Source organism: Passer domesticus, chromosome 3 (assembly GCF_036417665.1).
Source record: "Passer domesticus isolate bPasDom1 chromosome 3, bPasDom1.hap1, whole genome shotgun sequence".
NCBI classification, from domain to species: Eukaryota; Metazoa; Chordata; class Aves; order Passeriformes; family Passeridae; genus Passer; species Passer domesticus.
The window spans coordinates 26071712-26097719 of NC_087476.1; the positions used below are offsets into that span (position 1 = coordinate 26071712).

General features: G+C 38.9%; 1 protein-coding gene across 26 annotated transcripts in view; it reads right to left on the reverse strand.

The window, feature by feature from the left end:
• Positions 1 to 26008, reverse strand: part of KHDRBS2 (KH RNA binding domain containing, signal transduction associated 2) — a 339646-nt gene that overhangs the window by 115800 nt on the left and 197838 nt on the right. For all 26 annotated transcript variants that reach the window (XR_010358259.1, XR_010358260.1, XR_010358258.1 and 23 more), the window contains 2 exons: positions 15225 to 15352; positions 12592 to 12787 (listed from right to left, as the gene is read on the reverse strand). Coding sequence is in view for 11 of the 26 variants with exons in the window: in XM_064412277.1 (XP_064268347.1) it covers positions 12592 to 12787; positions 15225 to 15352 (324 nt within the window). In the remaining 15 variants the exon portion in view is untranslated. The remainder of the gene's footprint in view (positions 1 to 12591; positions 12788 to 15224; positions 15353 to 26008) is intronic.

A 26008-nucleotide genomic window follows, 5' to 3' on the forward strand; every position in this document is an offset into this window, starting at 1 on the left:
ACTTACTGTGGCAACACAGACACAAAGCTGAAAAGGAAATTGTTTAATGAGATTATCTCCCAAATAGGGAGGGAAAAGCCTCATGTTACTTAATGTGGGAAGTTTATTCTAAGAGCTTTCAGCTTTCATTAATTATTTCTGCTCTACAGAATATTAAACAGTTTCTCAGACTTTATTCAGTGACCTGTTTGCTTATCCTCAAATATTCTGATCATGGATGAGGTGGCATTTTCCAAACAGAGTGGAAGCTTAGTTCTTTGTACCAATTCCCTTCCTCCAACACAAAAAACAAATGTCTATGTACTCTGTACACAAATACTGAGAACCTGAGGAAAGAAAGTAGGGCCTTAAAAAAGGTAGGGTCTTTCTTTCAAAACTGAATTTTATCTCAACATCCTCATTCAATCAAGGACTATCAAAACAGTATTGCTTCTTTGGCGCAGTGTAGTCTACCTTCCTCTTAGAAAGGTCATAGACTTTGTAAAAACAGATAAGTAGGATTTTTTTTTAAAAGCTAAAATAATTCCCCCCCCTTTAAGTTTTCTACAAAATGAGTAGGATATAAAAATAATCTAAGTTATTTAGAATTTACATACTCTGTTCAGAAGTAGTTTTAGGACTTAAAAGCCTACTTTGTTTGCAAATTTTGTGTAATTTAGGATCTTTTTGGATCAAATTTTGGATCAGCATCAAATTTTTGAATCCTGGTTAAACAAAGGAAACATACAGGAATTGGTGACATCCAAGATGAATATACTTTTTTGAAAGATACACAGGAAAACTTAGAGAATTAAGAATGGTACCAACAGTACTGTACTGTTTAGTACCCTTTAGCTGTCCTCTTGGAAAGGATGACAACAGAAAACTGAATGATCCTTGATCCTCTCCACTTAGGTGACCTTGTTTGGCTTGCAGGAAGGCAAGTCCTGCTCACAGAACTGAGCCTGCTGTAGTGGAGAGGTAGGCACATTACTTCTGTAGGCGTTCTGCAAAAGGTTGAATCTTTTAAAAAGAATCTAGAAGACTAGAATAAAGGTAGTCCCTTCACTTTTTTTTTTTTTTAATCCAGGATTTAATTCATCCAAAATGGGAGACACTGACTTGTAGTTTTTACTCTACTTCATTCCTGACGCTCCCAACTCAAGTGGATACGGCTGGACTGCAAAGTATTTCTGCCCAAGGAAAACACTCTCACTCCCCTTGATACTGCACTGTTGATGGAAACAGAACAGTTCACATCATGAAAGGATTGTCAAGCATTGCAACCCCTGAGGGCTGCTCAGGGAAGTGGCAAAGTCAGTGTCCCTAAAAGCATTCAAGAAACAAATGATCATGGCACTCAGTGCTATGATGTCATTGACCAGGTGGTATTTGGTCAAAGATTGCATTTGATGATTTTGGAGGTCTTTTCCAACCTTAATGATTCTGTGATTCTAAGCACCAATTCAGCCATACAGTTCCTGGCTACAGCTACCAATGCAGTAAGCTAACTTGTAAATATACATCACAGCTATACACAATAAGACTATGCAAATACAAGGCACATCACTTGCATGGGAGATTTTTTACTCCTTACAAAGTAACAATTGGAACCCAAGTGAAATGAATAAAACTCTACCAAAATTACCTTTTTTCCCCTGCTGTTGCTATGTTTAGCACACAGGCCACTTCTGTTGCTTTTACAAAAATGGTGATGTGTAATAGGCACCTCAAGAGTCATAAATTACAAAAGCTCCAAATGGCTTTTTGGATTTATTTGTTTAGAGTGTTTGCATGAAAGGTGGCCTTGCAAGAAAGCAAAATGGTTGTTCAAGGAAAGTGAAAAATGATCAAAGTTTTGTTGCTTCTAATTTATTTGATAGATGTACTCAGGCTCAGCAACTGCATTTCAGTGATTCTGTGTTTTTTTCTTATTTTTATTTTTCTCATTCTCTGAGCTGCAGTGTCCACACTTAAATCTGGCAAAATTTAACTAGCAATGAAACACAGATCCCTTCTGTATCCCCCTTACAGCTTCATTTACATAAACTTGGTTTACCTGCATTTGTTTGTAATAATTTTTTTAATTTGCATATCATCTGTTAAGTGGTGTGATTGTGTTAAAATACTTGCAAATCCCAATTTCCAAAACTAATTTTCACTTATAAACACTTATTCTTTCATTTTATTTATAGCTAAATAAAACTAAAATATCCTTTTAAGCTTTCACATACATGAACAATTTTATCAAGAAGAGCAAAGCAAACCAAGAGTAATTCTGAATTTTTTTTTTGCAAACAGGTAATACAAAGGGAATTATCTATTCTTAAAATAAGATTTATATCAAAAGAAAGAAGCATACATCTTAATTCTGCATATCAGTTAAATTGTGCAAGCAGTGTTTGTCCAAAAAGTAAAATGACTGATGGCAACTGGTTGCTAAAATAGAAAGAAATACAGTTTGAATTCCAATGTATTTTCTTTAAATACATTATTTTTTTAGAAAACTTCCTGCTTTTGCATTTGTGAGGATTGGTATACACATGCAAATTCCTAATAAAGACAAGTTCATGGGTTACATGACATTGTAGAGGTCAACCTTGACTAAAATGGTGAAGCATCAGACTTATTTTTACCGTTTCCAAATATGCACTGTTCAAATGTATACCTGCTTGTTTTACAGTTTAGTCCTCAGAAAGATTAGTAAGTAGTGTACATAATGTAATTTTTTGAGGTTTTCTGGGTAGAAAAAGAAAAGAAGTGAGAAAAGAACTGGGAAAAGTAGTATGATTCTAATACATAGTAAAAGAAACTAAAGTATGAAAATAAATATTAAAATACTTCAGTATAGTATATTTCATTTCAGCTTTCTAAAAATTTGGATGTCAGAAGCTGCAAGGCTGAACAGTTAGAGACAATTAGGGACTGGAAAATCCAAATAAAAGATAACACAATATGGAGTTTCTAAACTTTAGGCTTTTGTGTCCCCATTTAGACCTAAATAATTTGCATCTGACAGACACTGGGTAATCAAAAGAATTCATGTTAGTGTATTATCTAATGGTTTATTATATCTTCATTACAGAAACTGACTAACTGGCCCAAAAGGAGTTGGAGGATAGTATGAACACCAAAGCTACAACTCAAGAACCTTTTCAGGAACTTACACATAACGTTATGTACTTGCACAGATATACTGATTTTAAGAAATATTTAAATGTGGTTTTATGTTATTGCACAAAGTAGTACAGGGTCATGCTTAGGTCCCTGAGTTCTTACGATCCTGCTATGTAAGAAGCATTTATTTATATAATTTCTCTGAATTAAGCTCCACTGCACTCTACGATTTCAGATGTGGCCCTCCACGGATTTTTACACCATAACAAGAGCTACAAAACAACAGTAGGTATCTGTGAGTAACAGCACTTACAGTGATTGCAAAAGCTATTAAAATGCAGGCAACCATAATTTCATAATGAAAAAAACAGGTCTGTATGGAGAATGAACATTTTCCATCTCTAGTCTTTTATTTATTTTCCTGGAGCTTTTATACTGCATCTCCCTCTTCTAGTGATTGCTGCACTCTCTAAGAGTCCTGTAGGTCAAACTCAAGGTACTGCGTTTCATAACAAAATCAATTTTCACATGTTTTTCCTGTAGCTTTAAGAGGTACACTAAGTCTGCACCTTTGATAAAATATAACTAATTAAATTGTTTTAAAAATGAGAACATTTGAGAACTAAATTGGTGTACTTATATGACAGAGGTATTCCTATGAATATTCCAGTCACTTTAATAACATCACTGCTAAACAAAAGGAAGAATGTCCTTCATCCAGTCCATCTCATTGCACAAGTAAAAACTGCTCTTTTAACTTACTCCTTTAGGACACCTGCTAGTATTTTTTTCCTTCCTATATTTACTGTTTTTTCCCCAAACTGTATTGTTAGGAAAGAAAATAAATGCTTTAACTTTTTATGTTGCTGATCCTTCAGACTGATTCCTTACACAGTTCCTCATGCATGTTGTTTGCTGTAGAGAAGCTCTCTGCAGCATCAAGCTGTTATAAACAGACAGGCCAGAAGAAATGTCAAACCTCCACCTTCCAAAAGCGGTAGGTAACAGGACACTCACATGATGCTGCTGGGGAAGAAGTTGCAGGGTTATCAGGAGATATCCTGCGTTCTAGGCACAGCTTTAGTCAGCTTTGTCTACAAAAATATCCACTCAGGGTAGATACATACATTCCTAGATCTATGAGAATAAAAGCTCACATATATACTTGAGCCTTCCTTAAATATCCAGAAAGAGCAAGCATATTGCTGGGGTGGTGCTTTTGTGCCAATTCATGAGATAACTCATCTAGCACAAAGCTTTTTCTTCCTATCTATAGCTGAAATTCAGAGCTGCAAATGCAACAAACACAATAAGGGAAAAAAGATACAGGCATAGAAGGCTTCTGTTTGGGCGTTTAATTTTATCAGATACATTTCCTATTCTTCCACTTTCCTGAGCAAGCAGTAAGTGTATGGATATAGGCAACTGGCTAAAAGACCCATTAGCCAGTGAACGAAACTGAACTGCATAATATTCGTATTTTATTGTAAGTGCAATTGCTAAATATATAGTTCTACAGCTTCATGCAGAAGGATTTTTTGCAAGATGACAATATCACAAATGTATGAAAGAGAATAACAGATGAACTCTGATGAAAGCTCTTGCAACAAGAAGTGATTTTTAAATACATGGCCCTAAAATTCCAGTAAAACTCAAATACTATTTTGGAACAACCATGTAAGTTTTAAATTAGCATGAAACAGTTCCTAAACTGTGCGTTTTACTACATTAATCAACTCAAATTTTAGCTACCATGCAAATTCTTCATAAATAATACACAAACTAGAAGTTCTCTGTCATCTGTACATGAAGTCTATGATATAAAGAGCACTCTGTATATCTACTTTAATAAAAAGTCACTGATCTAGTTCACCAAAGGCTACCCTGAAAAGCACAAGTACAACAGGCATGCTGGAGGCAGTGCTGGTGTGCTGATGTTAAGTGCCATGGTGTCTTTCTCTCCAGAGCCGTTCCCGAAAACAGAGCTCAAAGCTTCTGCAGCTGTCCGGCACAGCTGAAGTCTCTGCACTTACTGAGCGCAAATGTGTATGTCTCCCCAGAAACTGATGAACCTTGAAGTCCAAAAGTTTAGCTTTTTAGTACCTCAGTGGACTACATCTGCTTAAGTAACTTTGAGAATTGAAAGAAAAAACACAAGGCTTCCTTTTAACTGAGCTGAATTTACATAGTAACTGAACCCTCAATAATTCTAAATAATTCAGACTTATCCCAAGTCTTGAAGAGCAATTTTTAAGTTTGTATAAGTCTGTTTAAAAAAACCCCAAAAATCCCTATTTTTTGCTTTGCAGTCTGTTCAGTCTGTTGGGAAAGGTTAAGATGGGTGGAGATAGTCAACTGATAATTTTTAGCCTGCAAATGGCTGTAGAGTTATTTTGTACCAATCTATTCTGTTCTTCATCAAATAAATAAGGAAGTGACAAGTTGTGACTGAACTAAGTGACAGCAGATATGTATTTTTGGTAACAGGCTCCTGAACAATCACATTGTTCAATGATCAAATGGTGCATTGCATGATGCAGACAAATGTGGCTCTGTGAATAACACTGCATGTATTTTTTATGCAGGATCTTATGAATACAACTGCATACACTATGAATATTTAAGGACCATATGCAGGCTGGATCATCAATTGAGAGATGCCCTTCACTTAAATCTCTATATAACAAATATAAATATTTATTACATTGTACTTGTAATAACATAATTTATAATACTAAAACATGTACAGCTGCATCAGCATTTTCTTTTATATTCTGTCTAGCATAGAAAATAATTCTCATCTGAAAACTTGGTAACTCATGTCAAGGAGAGAATTATTTCCTCCAAGTAAGAACAGCATGAAGGGGATGACAGAAGAACTTATCCGCCACAAAAAATATTTCTGTAATATTAATAAATAGGTGTTAGAATTTTATGCATTTTATTAATGAAGTCCATTGAATAACTATGATTAAGACAAATCAATTCAAATCAAGAAAATAATATAATAAAGTCTGATTTAGACCATATCATCGACACGTGATAAATTCACAGCAGTGCTGAGTCTGAAAGCAGTATTCGCTTAGTACTGCACTGCTCTCAGGACAGTTCTTCTGGTCTCATGAGGCAAGCCTCATTTACTCAGCCTAAGATCTCTACGAACAAAATACAAACTTCAGTTTGCACAGGTAAGCAAAAAACTCTAGACCTGCAGGTTCCCAGACACTAAAGATTTAGTGCTGACTGTCGATTCTGCTGTTAGAAAAACACTAAAAACTTGCCATTACTTTAATTCCATATTTATGGTGCTGGATTTTTTCACAATAAATATATTTATACTTTTCATGGACAATATTATCCAAAATCTGAATAAATCCACTATACCTTCATCTCACAGCATCCTTCTAAACCTCAGCACGGTCTTTCAGATAATATAAATATTATCCTGTTTCTCGCTTTTATACTAAAAAGAAAATTTGATTTTTCAAGTCACAGCAGATACAAGCTGAATAGAGCTTAGCACTTTTTCTAAGTGCCTTGGGCATACATAGCTAATCAATCATATTTAATCAATATGTTGTTCAGCCATGCAGATTCCCATGTCTATAATTCCAGCTTTATTCAAATGATCTTTAGTCTCAGTACATTCTTCATTGATTTTTTTTTTCTCACCCAGAAAAGGCATGGAAATAGATAAGTGCTACATCTTAAAACTTGGAAATACCAGTTTAGAAAACAAAAGGAAAGTAATCCCTGTTACCTACTTTTATATCCAATATATTTCACAATTTTAAGGTTTGGAGCAACCTTAAAAGTCTTAGTTGTCCAGGCCTCAGTCTCATTGACTGTGATTATAGGAATGGGCTTCAAAAGTATAAATTGCTCACTTTAACATATTTATTATAGCAGTAGCACAGGAGAAAAATGCCATGAATAGCATGTTTAGGTCTTTATATACAGTTTTCATCTACATCCAGAAATGGCAGACATAATGGAATTAAAAGCACTAAGAATTCCCATTTAAATTATTAAGCAAAGCCTCTGCAACCACAATTTTGTAGATTGCAGTCACAAGCAAATGTTGATTATTCTTTTTAAAATCTTAAGGTGTGACAAAATGCCTCATTGTTAGCCTTTTCACTGTCTACATAGGCACTGAATAAGCATAAGCATAGCTGTTTCAGTTTGAAAACTATTGAAAAATGTAAATAACCATTGATCTTTGAATAAACAGTTGAACGTGGTATTTGCTTTCATATTAAATAATTTGAAATGAGAGGAAGAACCGCATGACATTGAAAGCACAATCTATCTTATTGTGTGGTTCTTTGCCAGTGACTTTGTAAAAGCACTGCTCCCCACTTATTTCAGAAAATAACAAGAATCTGTGTCTGGGTGGTTTGATCAGTCATCTGAGAGGCGAGAGAGAATATTTGCATTTAAAATTGCTCTTTAATCTGGCTGTCCTAGACTTAGGAGCTGTAACAGTTTCACAGTGTTTTGACAGACCAGCCTATTCCTTGCAAACAAATTATATATTTGTTTGTAAAAGCAAGAAGCTCATCTAAGTATTCATATTATGATGAGTGGCTTTCTGTGCAGAAGCCCTCTTTTTATCCAAGAGTGAAAATGCAAGTGGAGGTGAAATACAAAAGCAATATGTATTTTAGTCCCAAATGTATTCCGTTTTGATAATTCTTTCCATCTGGTGTAAGGGAACAAGTGATAAAGTCACTTCAAAACTCACATCAGACCTCTTAGCAAGGCTCACTATAGCTTCTAAAAAATGTAAAGAAAAATATCACCCAACAGCTCATTACTAGCTTCTGATTCAGAAGGAAAAAAATACAGATTCAGAGTCAAATGTCCTCCAAAACAGGATCAGAAAGCAACAGTAATTTTGGCTTAGATTTAGATCAAGCAGACTTCCAATATTTAGCTTTAATCTTGAGTGCAAAAGTCTGGATGTTTGGACCAAAACATACTGCGCAGAACATTGCCTTTGCCCAGTCAAGCTGCCCCACATCCACAAGTGTTGAAGGCCAGGTTGGATGGGGATTTGAGCAACCTGGTCTAGAAAGGTGACCCTGCCCATGGCAGGGAGTTTGGAACTATATGATCTGTAAGACGCCTTCCAACTCAAACTGTGATTCTATGATTCTATTATTTATTGCCTCAATAGCAGCAGATCTACTCAAGCACTCTTCACTTCCGTATAAGTCATGAACCTCAATCTGTCATGCCTATTGCCTGTTCACAAGTTGCCAACAAGACCTTAGCCTTTAGAGGACCCTCAGGTCCTCCTCCACAGAGCTGCTTTGCAGCAGGTCAGCCCTCAGCCTGTGCTGGTGCCTGGCATTATTCTTCCCCAGGTGCAGGACCCTGCATTTTTCAGTGCTGAGTTTCAGACAGTTCTTCTCTGCCATCTCTCCAGCCTGTCAAGGTCCCTGTGAAGGGCTACAAGCCCCGTGGACTATCAGCCACTCCTCCCAGCTTTGTGTTGTTAGTGAACTTGCTGAGGAGGCCTCTGCTCCTTCATCCAAGTCCCTGATGAATACCTTAAACAATACTGAGCTCAGTATTGAACCTTGGCAGACACCACCAGTGCCAGGCCTCCGACTAGACCCTGTGCCACTGATCACAACTGCCTGGGATGTGCCATTCAGGCAGTTCTCAGTCCACCCCCCAGTCTATCCATGTAACTGTCCTATTGGGTTTGTGTGGCCAACTTTTGGTAGTGGGGGAGGGGGCTACAGGGGTGGCTTCTGTGAGAGGATGCCAGAAGACTTCCCCATGTTCATCAGAGCCGGCTCCAGGACAGAACCAGCACTGGCAAAGGCTGGGCCAACCAGAGTTGATACTAGCCCCTCTGTGGTGACATATTTAAAAAGAAGAAGAAAAAAAAGAAGGTAGATGTAATTGTGGGCAGAGAAGAGTGGGGTGAGAGGAACATGTGGGAGGAACAGCTCTACAGACACCAAGGTCAGTGCAGAAGGAGGGGCAGGAGGTGCTCCAGGTGCCAGAGCTGAGATTCCCCTGCAGCCCCTGGTGCAGCCCATGGTGAGGCAGCTGTGCCCCTGCAGCCCATGGAGAGCCATGGGGATGCAGAGATCCACCTGCAGCCCTTGGAGGAGCCCCACACTGGAGCAGGGGGGTGCCTGAGAGGAGTCTGTGACCCCATGGGAGGCCTGTGCTGGAGCAGGCTCCTGGCAGGAATCTGCAGACCTCTGAAGAGAGGATCCCATGCTGGAGCAGGTGTAGAACTCCCTTCTCTGAGCAGCAGCAGAAACAACCTGTGATGAACTGACTGTAACCTCCATTCCCTGTTTCCCTGCACCTGGGGAGGGGGCAGAGCTGGGAAGGAGATGGGGGTGTGGGAGGGGAGGTGTTTTTTAACTCTTTTGCTTTTCATTATCCTGCTCTGATTTTGTGGGTAATAAATTAAATTAACAACCCCAAATTGAGTCTATTTTGCCCTTGATAGTATCACTCACTTTGGTGAGTGATTTCTCTCACAGTTGTTATCTCAGCTCATAAACCTTTCATTATATTTTCTCTCCCCTGTCCAGCTGTGGAGGGGAGTGACAGAGATGCTTTTGTGGGTGCCTTGCATCCAGCCAGTACCAACTCATTACAACTATCCTGTCTCAACTCAACACTTTTCTCACTTTTACACTTGGTCTCTCCCTGACCTTGCCAGGGACGGGAGCACCCGTGTGTGGCTGCAGTTACAATACAACACCAGGTCACAAACCCTCTTGATCCCAGAAGCTGCAAGGCAGCTGCCAGTTACACTCTCCATTCAGATTCACACCCAATGAACTGCTTTTAAAGTGAAGAAGGCTCACATAGTAACTACTTTCCCTTTGCATGTATTTTCTAATGTTAGTACCTTCTCTTGCTGCGGGTAAGAAGTTCTTCTAAGATATTATCTAGGTTATCAATATAAAGTTTCAAAGGTAACTAAAGAGAAAGGTATGAAGTGAAACACTCCTCCTTCCTGCTCCAGCCCTCTTTTCTGAAAGTTGTTCCAAATGTTTTTCCCTCTGGCTAGGCCTGACATTCAAAATGTTGCACATGAATATATTCACCACAATGACAAGACTTATACTATTCTTGAGAAACCTTCAGACATCTGCTTTTATGAATTCTCAGAAAGGCCATACGGAAGCCTCAAAATATTTGTATAGCGGATAATCCAAACTTTTAAATGCTTATCCAAACCCATTTGAACAGTTAGATGTTTCAAGGTCAAACAGTCAATACAATCTCTGATTAGCAGTGCTCAGCAAATGGCTAAAGATTTTTTTTTCAAGTAATGCTGTCTAAACATTTTTTAAAAATCTGCTGTAGCCATTCAATTCTATTTCTTGAATTCACTTTCAGATCAGCATTCAAGTTACTATATTTCATTAGAGAAAACAAAAATACAGAATATGGATATTCACAATCAATGACAGTGCATTCATATACCACTAATTAAACCAATGGTGCTTGCAAATAGTAGCAAAAAAATGGTGTGAAATACTGTAATCAAAAATGAAAAATATAAACTCATAAGGAAATTCTAATACACTTGTCGGTTGCTTAGAAGCCGAAAAAAAAAAAAAGTAAATTGGATAAATTATTCATTATAAATTAGTTTTTCATCTGTAGGATTAAGGGGGAAAGAACAACAATTATACATGACATTTGCTGTAGGTCCACAAATAGATTCACTTGTTTTTAGTGTCCAGCCAAGTATCTGATTTTATTATATGGTTTATTTGGGAAGAAAAGCTGTGTTGATTACTTTCCACAAAATAAAAATATTTTCCCTAAAACATCATTTTCAGTATTTTATGCAGATATGTGACAGTGAACTTTTCCTTCTACCAGCATAGCATCAGAGTTCTAGTTATTATCTCAGCCCATAATATACCAAAATTATTTAGATTGAACTTACAAACTTCTATAAAATAACAAGAAATTTTCATTGGAAACTGGTGCATGATAGCAAGCTCCTATATTCCTAGCTGTGGAATATAGATGATGAAAGGACACAGGAGATGGAAGATCTCCAAAACATGTGAATTTTGACCTATAGGGTGGCACCTTTTTTTGCTGCTATCTAAGAAGGGTGAAAAAGCCCACTAACACCTATATTTGTTTTTACTGGACTAATGTACCACAAATTAAACTGACTATTTTAATTGTGTCTAAATGTTTTGTGCTTCTTAGAGTGTGGGCATTTCAAAAATATGGGGAACTAGCTGATGCCCTCCTAACCTGGATAATCCAGCTGCCTCAAGTCTCTCTCATTTTGTTTTCCATATGTTTACCATCCAGAAAAAGTGCAATAAATGCTCTCTAGAAGATGCTTAATACTCTAGGACATTTACGAGTACTGTAAAGGAAAAAAGAAATTACTTCAATTATAATCCTAATTTTACATTATTCTGTATCTGCACAGAAATGAAGGTCTCATACATTTTGATACTAACAGACAATAATACACTGTCAAGGAAGTGCATATTTATGAAATTTCACTTCTTAGCAGGACTTTTAGGTCATTCTTTAATGGAAACTGTGTTGAAGTAAATAATAGAGGAGTGACTTTTTTCTCCCTCCTTTTTTGCTGTTGCTCAGTTGTGATTCTTAGAATTAACAGCATGTGCATCCCTGATTTGAAGTGGCCGTGACCTAGTCACTATACTACAAATATACATGGCTGAGTGAAGCTTTAACAACAAAGAATAATTTCTGATTCATTTTCCTTTCTTCTGTTCTAGGAAGACTTAATTGAATAAAAGTGCATCTTTCCCTGGTGATAGGATTAGGAAATAGGTCGGTGTTCATCTTACTCTTGGACTTGCCATAGGTGGAAAAATTCAGACATCATATTTGATAGCACTTTCTTCTCTATTTGGATATCTGTTGTTATGGTGATAGTTCCAGGAGGAAACATTAATGAGGATGTCTTGAAAGCTTTGATGTGTACTGCACAATTATTTTTAACACCTCATAAGAAAAGGTGACAGTCAGTTAGTACTGATCCTGGCTAAGATGAATCACTGTATCAGCTTTCATGAAAACTACCTCAATTTCTATTTGTTATGTATCTGTAACACGGCATTGAATACAAATATGTAATAAAAAGGATTTGGAACAACAGCATGCCTCCCCCTCCACCTCCTCATTTTCACACAAAGGCTATTAGGAACTTGGTTACAGTAAAAACTCACTTTAGGCATACAACACAAATTTTTGAATATCTGTATTGCTCTTTTGTGACACCCCAAGAACTATCCAGCATGATCTCTTATATCCAAAACTAAGCTGTGAACAAATCTACAAACCCACATGCAGCCACACTGCATCACCCAGACCGTGGTTCACCTGCAGGGAGAAGCATTAGAGACAGAGGAGCTTCTGGCCTGGCCCATTCCATCCCGGCAGGACTCGATGCCCATGACAGAGCGTGGCTCACCCTCTGTGAACGAAGGCATTACTTACGTAGTCCTCGTAGGCCTCGTGTGCGGGCGGCGGGGGCGGCCTGTAACCCGGCACGGACGGGGCGCCCCGGGCCCGAGGGGTGGGGACGCCCCTGGCCACCGGAGGCACGGGGAGCGCTCCGCGTGTCACCGGCGCTCCTCGGGGGGCTTGGGCACCTCGGCCAGGCAGCGGGGGAGGAATGGCACCCCCACGGCCCCTGCGGGGAGCAAAAAGGGATGATCACTCTGGTGTGTACAACCGAGGAAGACATGCCTCATTTTAAAGGCTCTCACATTTTTACTACTATTTAAAGCATCATGTAACTCTGGGGTTTTGGCAGCTACAATGTCAAGCACTTTTAGGCAACATCTCAGGCAGAACTCATATTATGGAAAGGCATTATTTTTAAAGTACTCAGTGCCTTTTGCACCTGATCCTGTTGTTGCTTGTACTAATAAAATTCTGAATCATTGTAATTCACAGGGTTGCAGAATTATTCAAAGGCAGTTCTAGAAGATGGAGAAAATGAGGAACCTCTTCTGCTGCTCTCAAACTGTTTTAGAAGAGCAGTCATAACTCTCATTTTCATGTTTATTGGTGGGTGAGAGAAATGGATTGGCAGAAGATATTGCAGGACAGCAGAAACTTGCAAGGCAAAGCAGAGGAAGGATATAAAAGGAGAGGAATCACTTTTCTTCCTGTCTAATTAAGTTCAGCACATAGGATTGGTAGTGTGGGATTCTACCTTCCTCCACTACTCAGAGAGAATAGAGCATACAGACAAGTATGGAAAGATGTTCAGCATCCTCCAGGCTATGCTATATCTTCCTTGCTGTACAAATTAGTAAATCAGAAGAAGCTGCTACTGTTTAAAAAGACTTGTATCTATACCATATGATGAAATAGAAGGGGGATAAGTCAGGGTAGCAGTTTGGTAGTGAGTTTTGTTTCAGAGCAATATGCTCCTGGGTGTGCTGTTTTTGGAAGACTATGAATGCCAGCTATAACAACCATGCATGACACCCAGATCCACAGCTGTGAATGGAACTCAGGTCTCCTGTAGCAGTAGGAACTGTGGCTTGTTTCCTGCTGAGACAGCCAAACCCACTGCATTAGTTTGTGATGTTCATTACTTTACTACAAGTTTCAGTACTTGATTTTAGACTTGCAGAATCAGTGAATGGTTTGTGTTGGAAGAGACATCTTTCACTAGATCGAATTATTAAAGGTATGTCCAACTTGACTGTGAACACTTCCAGTGATGGGGCGCCCACAGCTTTCTCCAGTGTTTCTTCCCTATGTCCAACCTCTTTTAATTTAAGACTGGAAAAAGTCTTTCTCTTTCTTATTAGACCTCTCTATATATGGAATGGCTGCAATGAGTTATCCCTGGGGCCTTCTCTTCTCTGGGCTGAACAACCCAGCTCTCTTAGCCTGACTCCATAAGAAGTGCTCCAGACCATTTTTGTGGCCCTCCTCTAGACTTGCTTCAACAGGTTTTTTTAAATACTCTCCTGGGATTTTTGACTGGAAAATAGGGAAGGTATCCAAGATCATAGGATCTGTGCAACTGATTCCTTTGGGCATTTTGCAGGAATTAGGGGCCAGAACTCCACTGATTATGCTTTGAACCCAATTTAAAAGCTTCCAGTTAACAAACTAGCATGCCACTGCAGTGACATTCTGAACAACATCATTAAGTGAAGCTGTTCATAGATCTTGGATGTAAGGAAGACTGAGCCCAGACACTCTTTGAGTAGAAGATGCTCATGAATGCCAACTGCAAAAAATTCTGTGTAAGTGCATCATACTACCAATTAAAAAAGCTCAAGTAGGGAAAACTGATGGCAAACATGACCAGACACCCCCAGGGAAAAAACCTCAGAGGTCATAGGAAAGATCAGCCCATTCAATTACTGAACAACTCCTTTGTCAGCATAACATAAGGTACCCCATATCCTGTTTCCTCCAAAATAAGAGTCCATTTTTTAAGACTCATCTTAAAATGACCTCTATGGAGAGAAGACTGGAAGCAGCTAGGGAACTTAAGGGCTGACAAGGAAAAAACAAGTCTGAGAGAATGTTCTAAGATTTTACACTGGCCTTAATAATAAGCAGAGATATATGCTATTTAGACATGAAAAAATACTGGGAAAAATTCAGAAAATTCACACCCCAATTTTTTAAGGTTATGCCAATGAAATTCACTTAAAACTGATAATCCATCAACACATAACACATAATGAAGTATTATACATAAGCATATTTGTATATACACACAGTATAGCTGTAACATGTGTAAAAAGTAATTATTTGGCAAGTAAAGTTCCACCTAGACTATGAGGCCTTCTCTGACTACACTATTATTTTGACCAAATATTTTATGCTACTGACCATACTGCCTTAGTACTAGCATAAAAGTATTCTTTCCTAGAAATATCCTTTTCCTGTCTTCAGAATCTGCTCTCATTTGTTGTCACTCACTGTGCCCTGTAGATAAGAAAATCTGGAACAATACAGACTACATTGGTTATCTGAAGACAAATATTTTGGTTCACTGACTAGGATATGTATATAACTGTCTTTTTTTTTAACTACTTTTTTTTTACAGTTGCTTACATTTTGTAAAGCTATTAGCATAACAGCTACCACACCTTGAAGGAGCTGCAGGTGGCACACGGATCCCTCTTCCTCGAATGCCCCGTCCACGCGATGAATCCTCAGAACCGTTCAAGTACGAAAGTTCTCTCAGCTGCTCCTGGCGAATTTCATCATTATAATCCTGAAATGCAAAAGATAAAACTTTATGAAACTTTGTATTTTGGCTGAGCTGGCAAACCACCCAAACCAAAAATTCTGTGGATAGTATTTTGGTTGATTGTTCTGCATTATCACTGGTATGCTGAAAAATTGTACATGTGGGAGTGGACAACTACCTACAACTATGGACAGAAAAATGTATGGGTAGTGAAGGTGGTCATAAAGAGCATGAACATTTTAAAAACCCACAAAAGGCATAGAAGGCATAAACACAGAGAAATGTATCTGAAGGCAAAATGCAGAGGAATTACACATACAAAAGGTACTAATTTTAAGCAACTTGTAATTAGACAAACAAAAAAGCGTTTTATATTTTATTTTTGGCAAACTTCCCTGGCTACCTTTATGCACTTAAAAGTACAAATTCTACCTTATTTTGAACATTAGCATGACTGGATGATTTAATTCAATACCAATTAGCATCACAGAATGTCGCATTCACTTATTTTGTATATTCTGAAAGGAGTCAAGTAACAAAGCTATGTTTACTATAAAAAAATTATTAAATGAAATAAAATAGGCCCATTTTAAGTCAACAGGGTACCAACTTTAGCACTGCAATTTCTTTTGGCTCAGTTAACTTCCTTTTAACTCAGAAAACTACCTTTTCTCACCGATACAAAATAGAATCACAGACTCATAAAATGCTTTGGGTTGGAAGGGACCTTAAAGATCTAATTCCAAACCCCCTGACATGGGTACTGTGTTGGCTTCCTCTTCATTGGAATGCATGACTGGGTGAGGTGATACTTGAATATTCATTACCTCCACTGGGCCCCTCTTCCTTCCAGGGCTCTATCCTACTGCACTCCACTGAGCAGTTCCCTGGAGAGACCAAAATCTGCTCTCCTCAAGTCCAGGCCAGACCTTGCTGTGCACTCTCCTCCCTGCCCAAAGGCTCTTGAACTCCATCATTTCATGGTCAGTGCAGCCCAGGCTAGCCTTGAGCTTCACCTTCCCCACCAGCCCATCCTGTTGGTGAGAACAAGTCCAGCATAGAGCATCTCCCCAATGGCTTCTCTAGTATCAGGAGAAGGAAGTTATCCTCAATGTATTCCGGGAGTGCACTTGCCCTGCTGTGTTGCCCCTCCAACAAATGTTGTGGATATTGAAGTCCTCTATGAGGACCAGTGCTTGTGAACCTGAAGCTGTTCTTTTCTGTCTATAGAGTGTCTCATCCACTATAATACATAATAATGGACACGTTTACTTACTTTATGTTTGCCTAAATGCCTCTGTAAGAAATTCCCTTTTTTTTTTTAGCTTCCTTCTATTTTATCCAAATTTTGTGGGCCGATCACTGTACTAAAATCTGTCCCAGCAGCCAGCTCACTGGCAGCACAGTTGTGTGACAGCTAATTATTGTTTCAAAACAGAAAGGATTATTGATTTCAGCTCTTTTGTGCTTCCATCCCTCCATAGGCAACTGCCATTGACTGTCATGCAAGGACCTTAAAATGCATTACAAGTGACATCTCCTTCAGCCAAGCTGAAGACCAAGCGAATGGCGAGCTTGAACTGAGGCCTTGCTTATTCTTGCTCCCACCTAAGGAGGTCCAGGAAATCTGTTTAAAGATATGATCCTGATGTGTTCTAAGAGTGTAGGCCTGGTCATAATTTCCTTTCTAAATTCATAGAGGGTGTAGCTGGAGAAAAATCTATTACTGAAATTCAGAAAAGAACCCTATTTATACAATAGTGTGTGAAAATTGCAGCACAATCATAATTAAAAATAAAAGAATCTATTTTATTAAGCAAATCCTAATTTGATAATAAAATAGGTAATGGCTTTCCTTTCACACCATCCTCAAATCTTTTTGCACATTTTTCTATCCTTCTAACACTAATAGTTATAAACCAAAGACACCTTCTAAATCAATGTGCTCTGCAAAATACAGAGGGAAAAACAGAATCAGTGAATCACATCTACAGCAATTGTTGGAACAGGTACCATCTACTGTGCCCTCTTAATTAATCATCTGTTATTCATACTGGCCTTACAAGGATTAGGACTTCAAACTTGCTGATTGAGTTTACCCTCCAGATTTCACACTGGTACTGAGACCAAACTTCATTAATAATGTAGGTACATTTTATAAGAAGAAAATGTGGAGGAAAAAAGCACCTACAAGGGACAGAAATTGGAATTTCTGTGTTGCTGCTTTAACCCCTCTCTTTTGGAATAATGCTGTATAAATGAATTCTACTAGAAATTGCCTCAAAGAAACAACTACTCCCTCAGGTAAAAATATTATTTAAAATCTTAGTATTGACAAAACAGAAAATACAAATCACATTTATAATATACGACAAAATCTGCAAAACTTCACTATTCTGTTATGTAATGCCCTCAGTTTTAGTGTGCAGGTTCTTTGCTGCACATTCAGTTAAGAAACAGTGTATTTTGAAATGACAAGGTAAAGACAGCAAAGTACTCCCAAAGGAAGATGCTGGGACAGGTCTCTTGAAAGAGAATGATTTAATTAAAAATATAACTCTATATAGATAACTTATCTTATAGGCTCCTTAAAAAGCACAGTAAAGTTCATTAATTTCTAAACCTGGAACCTGAAACTTTCAGCAGAAATTCTCATTTTGCCTCTTCCCTTAAAGAGAAAACATAACACTGAATTAATCTTTCATAGTTGCTACAAGTATAGATAGAGTCAGGGTATCTATCCTGATGAATATTTAATTGCATCTGAGTTCAGAGCCCAGCACATGAGCAAAATTATGCTGCTGATGTTTCATATACACCTAGTCCCAAGAAAGAGTACATGATGTTTCAAGGCATACCTACACTGAATGAAGTACAAGGAAGTAGCTACACACTACAGTAGCATATTTTGTTTCAGGAAAAAAACCCAAAAAACAATCTCCTTTTTTATGTTAAAATAAGCTCATGTTCAGTACTTCCTAGCTTTTCTTATAGCTTTCTAATACTCTTATACCTATTCTAACAGCTGATAATCTACATTGACCTATATATTTTGCTCTTGCTTCCTAAAGACATTACTATCTAAAAACAGCTTTTTCATTTGCTGCTGATAAGGAGGCTGCAATCAACTTGTATCATGGTGATCAGTGTTTGCTAACTCTGAGCTAACCACACATGCCCATGACTATTCACCTAAACACACATCTTGATTTTAGAAATGTGAAGGATTTTCAACAGCAGCAAAATCATAGCACCCAGGGCCACCATAAATTGCCATATTTATGTAAATGCCTGAAAAAACAAATTACATGTTTAGATAAAACATTCAGTAGTCCAGAAAACATCAACACGTTTACCCCAAATTACCTCAATTACGTTTATTAATGAAGGTTTGGAGTGATTAATAGCCTTGAATGTTGTAGGAGCAAAGGAAACCCATGTACAGGTTTTCCACAGGAAATCAGTCTGGCTTGAGGCAGCTCACCCACAGGCCCTTCTGCAAGCACTGCCAGGAGATGCAGCAAACAGGGGAAAGCACATAAGCTGCTAGAGAACTCAGTAAACCATTTTCGTAAAAAAAGTATGATGCAAGTTGCAAAACCTGATCCGAAATAACAAGAACATGTAGTGACAAGGGAAGAGAGTTAATAAAGAAATCAAAGGGTAAGGCACAGAAAGACCAAAAGGATTTGGGGAATATGTATCTATCATTAGCATAACAAAGGCTCATAGAAGTCAAGGATAAATCAATCCCTAAAGGACTGTGATCTCCTGTCCTGATGTACTCTGCCCATTTAAGTTCTATTACAATTCTATTAATAAATATCATTACTCTTATCTGTGACAGCTGAATTTCATTTCTACCAGATAGTTACAGGAAGAGTAATTTAGGCCACATTCAAACTACCTTAAAAATGCAGAGTTATACATGTCAAATCTAAAATGATAATCACAATATTTCACACTGACAATTCTGAAGCATGAATAAGACACTCTTTCACTCCCACGCATGTAATATCCTCTGAAGCTCTGTGTTGCCAGCACACAGCACCACATTCCCAGACATATGTTTACCCATCCTGCCACACTCTCTTCCTGTGCTCAGGGAGCAGAAAGGGAACAGGAGATGGATTTGGACTCCTGCAGCACTTCTGCATCCTGCTCCAGCTACTCACATCAGCAAAAGAATTCCAGAGCTCTGTGTATTTGCACAGATTCACTGAAGCTAGACAATTTCCCCTAAATTCTGCTGGTGCTGCCTTGGGGCTATTTTCAGGCAGCTTAAATTCCAATTAGGCTAAAATTTCCATTGAGTACATGCTTTAGAAAACTCAAAGCCAAAAAATGGGACACAGAAGACACACTGAATTTTAGGTGGAGGTAGGTGATGGGAATATAGCCCTTTTGTTTTGTTTGGTTTTAGATACATTCTAATTTTGGACACTAAAAGAGACATTTTCCACATATCCCCTTCTGTATATGGGGAAGCACTAAAAAGCACTGTGGAAACAACTGATGATGAGGAGTTCCTGGAGTCCCAGCTCCTTTGTGTTCTCTGTGTCCTTACAATGGTAAACTGTGCTATACTTCAGCTTCAGAGCATAGTGAGAGCCACTTATCTGGACTCATGGGGTCAGAATCTGCAGTTTAGTACACTGAAGAGGCCAAGAACCCTAGAATTTCCACTTTTTAGTTGAGTGCTTTAATATCAGGCTGTTAGAAAAAAGAATAGTACTGGCTGCTCAGTAATTGAAGTACTTGACAAACTAAATCCTGAGTTGACAAGAGATATTTGACATTTCCTGTTACTTTTTAACATTTTAAAGTCCTGTTCTAAGACTCCAGTGCACTCAAATATAAACATACTGAACTTTTCTGTGCGTATCAATAGCATTTATCAGTGTCAGGTCAGTAAACTTAGAACAATTGTGCCAGGTAGATTGGATAGCCCTCTCCATCACCTCAAATTTGGGCGAGACAGTGCCTGAGCTGGGCATGTAAATTAATTGCTGCACCTAGCTCAGGGCAACCCCTGGTATCAATCCAGGCTGGGGAATGAACAGATCCAGAGCAGCCCTGATGGGAAGGACCTGGGGCGCTGGTGGATGAGAGGCTGGCCTGGCAACGTCCACTTGCAGCCCAGAAAGCCAAACGTGTCCTGGGCTGCACCAAAAGCAGAGTGCTCAGCAGGGTGAGGGAGGGGATTCTGCCCCTCTGTGCACTCTGGTGAGAGCCCACCCGCAGTTCTGCATCCAGTTCAGGGGTCCTCAACACAGGAAGGACATGGACTTGTTGGAATGAGTCTAGAGGAGGGACTAGATGATCAGAGGGCTGGAGCACCTCTGCTATGAGGAAGGCCAAGAGCTGCAATTGTTCAGCCTGGTAAAAAGAACGCTTTTTGTGTCATTCCAGTAACCGAGGGAGCATATGGGAAAGATGGAGAAACTTTTATAAGGGCACAAAGTCACAGGACTACTTTAAAACTAAAGGAGTAGGTTTAGATTAGATAGGAAAAAAATTCTTTACTGTGATTGTGGTGAGGCAATGGGACAGGTTGCCCAGAGATGTGGATGACCCATCCCTGGCAGTGTCCAAGGCCAGGTTGGATGGGGCTCTGAACAACGTGATCTAGTAGGAGGTGGTTGGAACTAGGTGATCTTTAAGGTCCCTTCCAATCCAAGCCATTTTATGATTCTATGAAGTGCATCCTTAAGCTTCATGTTTTGTCTTTCTAATACTGATCTGAAATCCATTGCAAAATATGAGATTCATCTGTAGCTGAGCCCATGTCGAACCAAGCAATCCCTACAAAGTTCACCAGAACTGTGGGAACTGGCTATAGCCCACCCTCCCTGTGTGTATGGTGGCTATGGCATATGTTCTCAACAGTACATGAAGGAGCTCAAACCCCACAGCTGATTTGATGTTCCCAGACAACACCCACACTCTCTGAACCCATGCTTAATGTATATGCATGGTTTCCTGGTTACCCACAGTCAAAGCCATCTGTCAGGATGGCTCTTTGCCCGTTCACAGATTGCTCTGGTTATCACACCAGAGCATAGGTGCCAGGTAATGATGGGTTTAGATGGACAGCCTGCAGTGCACCCCAAGTAACAAAGCTGATGCCAGAATGACTCCAGTACCGCGTTTAGCAACACATGCCTCTTTGCATTTGCCCATATACATTGGCACTCAAGTAAGACCATTTTGTATGCATGTAGTTCTCTGGAAACCCCAATAAATATATATAAATATAATCCATCTGAGCCCAAGGAAGAAATTACTTTCTCTAAGCAATCAACAACTTAGCCAGATTCACAGCCATAAACATTACACACTATCACCTGCCCTGTATGCAAAAAGGGGCTGTCTTTACCTGCTTACAGTCAGTCTGAAAAACAAACCTTAATTGTGTGAATCACCCTTAGAGACTGAAACACATAAAACAGACCATACATTTCTTTCAATAGCAGCTTGAATGTGTTGCAGCCAATATGAGTTTCAGCTTCTAAATGCCTATGGGCAGAAAGCAAGCAGACATAAGCTAGAGCCATGTACACTTGCCTTTGAGGTTCGTTGACAGCTGGGGGATTTGTCAGCTTGCCACAGAGAGCACTCACCCAAGCATGGATGTCATTTTTCTCTTTGAGCATGCACAATTAAATCTGCCTGGCATCATCAGCATGGGGCACTGCTCTCTACAAGCAATGTGGAAGGGAGGGGGTGTTTGCTCCTCGGCATCTGAAGAGAAGCTGCCAATCCCAGGGTGGAAAGTGTACATAGGCAAAGTGCTAAGAAACTTTCACCCAGATATTTTAGTCTTTGACAGAACAGAACAAAATAAGTTGCAGTAAATTGCATAATCAATTTAAATTTTGTTTTTCATACTAAAGAGACCTTTCAATAGAAGATTATTACAGTTTACATGGAAATGCTGTTAACCACACAAAATAATCACACTGAAGATGGGGGCATGGCTTTTGAAAACTTGCAGAAGCCTGTACTAAATTTCAGCCCAATTTGTTCCACCCCTCTTGCTCACAGGCCCCACACAAATGGATACTGTGGTCTGTAATTCATTCAAATGACAGCTATGCTGCCACAGAAGTCGGTTAGCTGACAGCTCCCTATCCCTGAATTTAATTCCAAGTGAGCTCTGACTGCCAGAGACTTGTGCTTATTTACGGCTGTCATTTGAAAGAGACTTATAAGGGAATTGCTAATAAGAACAGAGGACATATAGCAGGCTACAGGAAGGGTGGTGCAGCCACCTAATCCTAAAGAAATTGTTATGGATTCCCACTGGATGTTTACACTGCCTTCTTGGAAGGAAGGGATGTGATATGGCTGCTCTTCCTCCAGGAAAACCCAGCTGCTTCAAAGGAGGCAAGGAGAGGAGTAGGACTGCCACTGTTCTCCAGCTGTTTGCTGAAGCTCTGCTACTAATGAGATCATTACCTGCTCCTAAGGCTGCAGTAACTGTCTGCTATAATTTACATTGAAGCCAAGACAAGTAACAAGTTATACACAGTACATATGCAACTTTTTTTATTCCAGCTATGCCAGGTGAGATCCAGATTGCCTCCTGCTAACCCACTGCTGGAGGTCTGCAGCTCCCTAGTCAAGGATAACAGGGATGGCAACAGCAGCCCGCAAAATTCAGACCAAAATTCAGACCAATATTCAGACCTGTTTACTTGGCCTGGCTATAGCCACACTCCCTCGGCGCATGTGGCACAGTAAACAAAACATGCTGCTCGACCTAAAGAGACTGGAAAGGGCAAGCAAGAAAGACAGGTCTGGGCAAGAAAGTATCTTACTACAGGTCTGTGAAGTGCTCTTTCTTTTACAGCTTCTGGATCATTTCATAACTTTAAAAAATCCCATTAGGTGATAATCTGTACAGGTTGCTAGCATATAATATATTGGAACTGAACTTGATACATGACAAGGAACTAGTTTTTAAATCAATTTTAGGGTTTTTTTTACTTATTCCAATACAGGACTATGATATCATGAGCTGTCCTTGGAGTAAGGACTGTCTTGGCAAGCACTAAGTCTGTTTTACAGATGCAGAGCAGAAATTTCTTAATAATTCTGCTAGCATATACTGAAATCAATTAATAACCATAAGTCAGGAGATAAAGAATATCTTAAATTTCACTTACCACAGACCCAGCTCTAACATCCTGAGAGCAGAATCTGGCAGAAGGGTGATTCTTTATAGTCAGCACTCTCTTGACAGAGGAGCTGTGGGAATGGCAGCAAGGGCTGTGTGTTTGGTCCTCCATTTTTCTAGGAAACTGATTGCTGCAGACTAACCCAGGTTCTGCTGGGTTCTAGGTTTTGCTGCATGCAGGACCCTTTAGGAGCCCTGAATATCTCTTTGATCATCCAATTTAGCCATGGTCTGTGTCTGTGATGTTTTTTTGTAGGCTTAGAATGAACAAGACCTCCCAGGTCAGTGAGGACTGCAGTGTCATTCTCTCCACTCCTGATGGCACTGCACCAGAGCCATCACTGCCTGCCACAGCTGCTTGGCAGAGAACAAACTGGTGGCAAAGCTGGACTGACAGCAAAAGAAAGGATGGAGACAGAAACTCCTTCTGGGAACCTCAGGCTGCCATGAGGGCTTGGCTTTGGAAGGCGGCAGCAGCAGTGCCTCAGCAGTTTCCTAGCCAGTGCCTAGCCAGAGGTTGAGACAGAAAACACAGTATCTCCATTTCTCATGCACTCCTCCTACACAGGAATCTGACTAACCCAAACTAAACAGCAAGGCACATCCCATCCAGTGCCAAGACTTTTTTGCATAGTAAGGAAAAAAAAAAAGATACATGCTGGGAAGATGGTCTTTAATAGCATCATAAAAATACAAGAGCAATTTGCACCGCTGGAATCAAAGATATTTTCAATCTGCTTGGTTTGAACTGCGATAATCTAAATGAGTTTCATTACAGATAGATTTATGGATAGCCAGTGTAATGGTGCAGAGGACAATCACAGGAGAACAAGCAGGTATGCAAGGAGTCCCTCTCTCTATACTAAAATCAATAAGCATGAAGAAAAGACAGTAAAAGAATGCTGCTATTGAATCCTGGGGTCACTGTCTGAACTGTCACAGAAACTAAAAATATTAAAATAATATACACATAGATTGCTGAAGTTTATGCCTAACTTCATGTGAGAAAGAGTAGAAATATATAAAGAAATAAAAAATAGTGAAAGAAAAATAAACATATCAAACAAGAAAAGTTGAAATCATGAAAGGGGAAAACCAAGGCAAGTGGCAAGCTCAAAAAAATAGCAACCAATATATAGGTTTAAAATAGCTGATTTAATAATCCCATTAGAAAGGTATGTATCAGATATAAGATGTTTTGGTTTTTTTTTTTTTTTTTTTCAGAATGAGATTTGAGACAAAAGGAAAGATTATTAAGGAAATAACAAGGAATAACAAGAGGTAGAAAATAATTCACAAAGGAAAGCGGAGACCATGTACCAAGTACAGATATACTCATTCCCAAGTGTCTCTCTGCTCTCCATAAAATACATGGTATATGAAAGATTAGGAATGAAATACATAAAACTGAGTAAGTAATTACTGAAGCCAGATCTAGATGAAAGTACTGTCAGAGTTTCAAGCTAAACAATTTAATACCTAGCATGATAAAAATGTTATCAGTTCTATAAAAAGTTGAATATATTTTATTTTGCTATTGCATAAACCCTTTAAATAAGTTTCTCCACCAGGATATTTATGTCTCTTTTTTTTTTCTCTGTAGCATGTGTTGAAAAAGGTTTTAAGGTACTTTAATAGAATTATCACTACTTTTTTTTCCCCTGTTAACAGAATATCATATAATTTCTGCTTCTTACTGAGTAGCAAAAAGTTTTTTTGCTTCTTACATTTTTTCATGGCTGCTTTGTCTACCTCATCCCTCCCCAGGTGGCTGCACAAGAAGACCAGCTTCAGATCAAATACAAGCTTTACAGGTTCAAGGGGAAAAGTGAAATAAGCGCCCCAGCTGAAGGACCCACTCACCAAAAACATCTGAACAGAAACAACTGAAGATCAAGCCCAACTATTAATCCAAGAAGGGGCAGTAAAGCAGAGGAAGGGATGTCAGGTGGAATGCTGCCAGAAAACTTACAGGCAAAAAAATCTATTTATAAACTGCATGCAGGAGCAGAAAAACAGCTTCTAAAGAGCTGCATTTATAGCAAGATATTCCATTTAGCATATGAGGGTCTGTATTTCATCCCAGCTTTTGCATTTACTGTAGAGTTGCTCCAAATATGATATATTCCTGTATCAGGTAACCCTAATGATACTCACTGGGCACAGAAGCAAACTGTACTCTTAAGAGGGAAACCACAGGCATATTGAGAGATGTAAATGCCATAAAAAGAAGTCAGACTTAACTATCCTATTTTCTACATACTAGTTTCATTAGCATATAACTTACTCAACTCCATTTCTGACTTTCCAGTCCATTGGTGTATTTTCTTAAAAAATTGTTTATTTTTCTTGAAACATAACATGATGGAATTTATTCTAAACTTTTAAAGAGATTCATGATGATAATCTCAGTACTGAAAATTAAATTCCAACTTCCTGATATCCAAACACATTTCTCATAATGAAAGAAAAAAATAGATTCAATACTTCTCTATCAT